Below are 2775 nucleotides of genomic sequence, written 5' to 3'. Positions count from 1 at the left end.
GTAAGATCTTATTCTTGGTAGGAACAACAAATATATTTCAAGGTTATTCTGGTCGTATCTCTGAATTAAATTTTTTCACTAAAATATGGTAGCACAAGTAGATTTATAGCTGGAGAGATATGTTACAGCCCTTTTGAAGAGAGTTTATTTTATTTCAGTGTTCTTAATAAAAGAGTTGCATAGCGAGATTGTTTAAGAAAGCTACAGTCTATAAAACCACCCTTGAAGTCAGTCTGGAACAAAGCTCTTGAAATAAAGTGAAAGCACGTCTCCTCACATTATTAACAAAATAATAAACAGATATTTCAACTTGATAAAGGTTCACATAAACTTTCAGCCATACCTCAAAATCAGCAGATGTTTTCATGAGAAAAGTGTCTGAAGAAAGTAGAACCCCAACAATCCCTTTCAATCACATACCTGACAAAGCTGCCTGATAACATTTCAAAGGTTTTTTTTTACTTTGATTGACTGAAACGTAATCTTCGAAGCCAACATTCACATACAGTAGAAGGTTTTGGTTAACACTTCCTTACCATACTTTATAATAACTTGTTATAAGAGAAACTGTAGTGTTGAGCAGTAGCACACAGTTTTGACTATTAGACTGAGTGATCAGTAAAGTAGGTCCAAGGGCACCATAGGTCCTGGAACATTGTTTTTAAAAAGTTTTTATATTTCTTAAATTGTGTTATATGGTCGTTTTAACATAATTTTTCTGTCAGATTAAAAATGCGATTAGTGATTTTTTCTTTTGATTTTGAAATGATTGAAATGTTCGCCATTCATTTGTTGTACTAGTTTATATATTTCATTATTCAAGTTCTGATATACTTTTTTGTTGTATAAAAATGTTTTGGTTCTGATGAGTGACTGATGACTCATTTATTGAACTAAAATTAATGAGCTGAAAAATATGTTTGATTGGACATTTACAGACTAACAAACTTGTGAATTCCAGGTATGTCACAATGAATCTGGAGAAATCAACCCTGTGAAAATCAAAGCTTTGGTGGAAGGATATGTGAAAAAATTCAAACACCAAAGAAAGAAATCTATGTCAGGAGCAAAACATGGGAAATAATCTTGAATTTAAATATTGTACATATATGTGAAACAGAAGGGTCATTGAAAAGTACCCCACGAAGAAACATGTCTGAACAAAAGAAGCACTAATGCTTTTTTTTTCTGAATAGTGTGTGTGGTTTAATATCTTCTAAAAAATTGTTGTAAAATTATAATCTGTGTTATTGCAGATCACTGATACAGCTGTACAAAGTGTTATAATTTTTAAATGTAGTAGTAGTAAAGTAGTGGTGTACAGAAGTTGTACTGAATCTCCAATGAAAGGTACAGAAAAGAAGAAACTTTTAACTTTCTTGTTTGTTTTTTGGCCAACTGAGTCTTCTTGCTGTCTTCATCTGTCGAATATTTGACTTGTATTTAAGTAGTGAGGGTTGTGACAAGAAGAAAGCAAATATAAAACTATTACACCATAAGTGAATAGTTTAGTAGCAGGGAAGAGAAAGAAACATCAAGGATAATATCTTGAAGAAAATTATTCAAAGTGTTAAAAGATAAAAAATAAATTAATATGTGAGTGATAAAAATAGTACCTCTTCATGAAGGTTTTGTCAGTACCATTATAAGAAGTTATTTTCTGTTTAAAAGAATATTTATTTAAGTGATTAAGTGATACTTGCCAATCTGCAGCTATTTTGAATTTTGTATTTTTGGATCCAAGAAAAGATTGCATAAAGCTAGAATGTAGTAATTCACAAAAACGTTTTTCATTTGGTTTTTATTAGGCTAACGGCAGTTGAAAGTTGTAACAATCCAGGTGTCTGACTGGGACTAACAGACTTTAAAGCTCATTTGTTAGAGTATCAGTATCAAAATATTAACATGAGCCAAGGTTCAAAGGATTATCAGGTTGTAACAAGGTTTAGTTAATGATAATGGTTCTCAAAATTAACATAATTGTTTTTGATGCTCTTATTAGGAAAGATATTGTAGCTGTTGTTAAAGGACTCGTTTGTTGTATCAGTGCTTATTAGAAGTACATTTACAGATCTCTAAGATATGTGTGTGTGTCTTTCTTCTAAATCTCACTGACAGGAATATTAAGCATGACAGTTTAATACACAGAAAAAGATTTGATGAATGGCAGACATCAATGAGCTTTAGATTATTATCTTTATATAAAATATACAGGATTATCTTTCAGTAGTTTTCTCTTGAAAAAAAAACCCACCCAAAACTTAGTTTGCTTATGTATGAGGAAATACAGTATGTTTATTTCTTTTGTAATAAATAAATAATCAATACATTGTTTTCCTTTCTCTGTGAGAATAGGGAACTAGAAAAGACGTCCTGTAGGTTTTTGGTAAAAGATGAATGTAATATTTAAACTTTTATATTCGTTCAAAAGTTATACATTTAAATTATTATACAAATTTAGCCATCTAAAAGTTGTAAGGTTAATTTGATTATGTCTTTTGACCTAATACTTATATTAGCATCATTCCTTTCACCAAAAAAAGTTGCGTGATACTTTGATTTATGATTGCTATAGTTTTAATAAATTATAGGAAATTTAGTTAAGTTACATGTTCACTTTTAACATCATGGCAAGATAAAAGTTTTCAAATAGAAAAGAAGCATTGAGTTTATAGAATAAGTTAGCAAATGTTAATGATGTTTTCTTCACTCATTTTCTGTGAAAAAACTCCTAACAGACATAAGGTCTCTTACTCAGTTCATTCCTTTTCGTAT

The 2775-nt window shown here is 30.0% G+C and overlaps 1 protein-coding gene across 1 annotated transcript in view; it reads left to right on the top strand.

Moving 5' to 3' along the window:
* LOC106478493 (ankyrin repeat domain-containing protein 11-like) overlaps positions 1–1966 on the top strand; it is a 54583-nt gene extending 52617 nt beyond the window's left edge. The window contains exon 10 of the mRNA XM_013939045.2: positions 962–1966. Within this exon, the coding sequence (XP_013794499.1) occupies positions 962–1084 (123 nt within the window). The 3' untranslated portion in view covers positions 1085–1966. The remainder of the gene's footprint in view (positions 1–961) is intronic.
* Positions 1967–2775: the final 809 nt, after the last annotated feature.

This window comes from Limulus polyphemus, unplaced genomic scaffold, assembly GCF_000517525.1.
Source record: "Limulus polyphemus unplaced genomic scaffold, Limulus_polyphemus-2.1.2 Scaffold217, whole genome shotgun sequence".
Taxonomy (NCBI): domain Eukaryota; kingdom Metazoa; phylum Arthropoda; class Merostomata; order Xiphosura; family Limulidae; genus Limulus; species Limulus polyphemus.
This window is presented reverse-complemented; position numbering and strand designations above follow the sequence as displayed.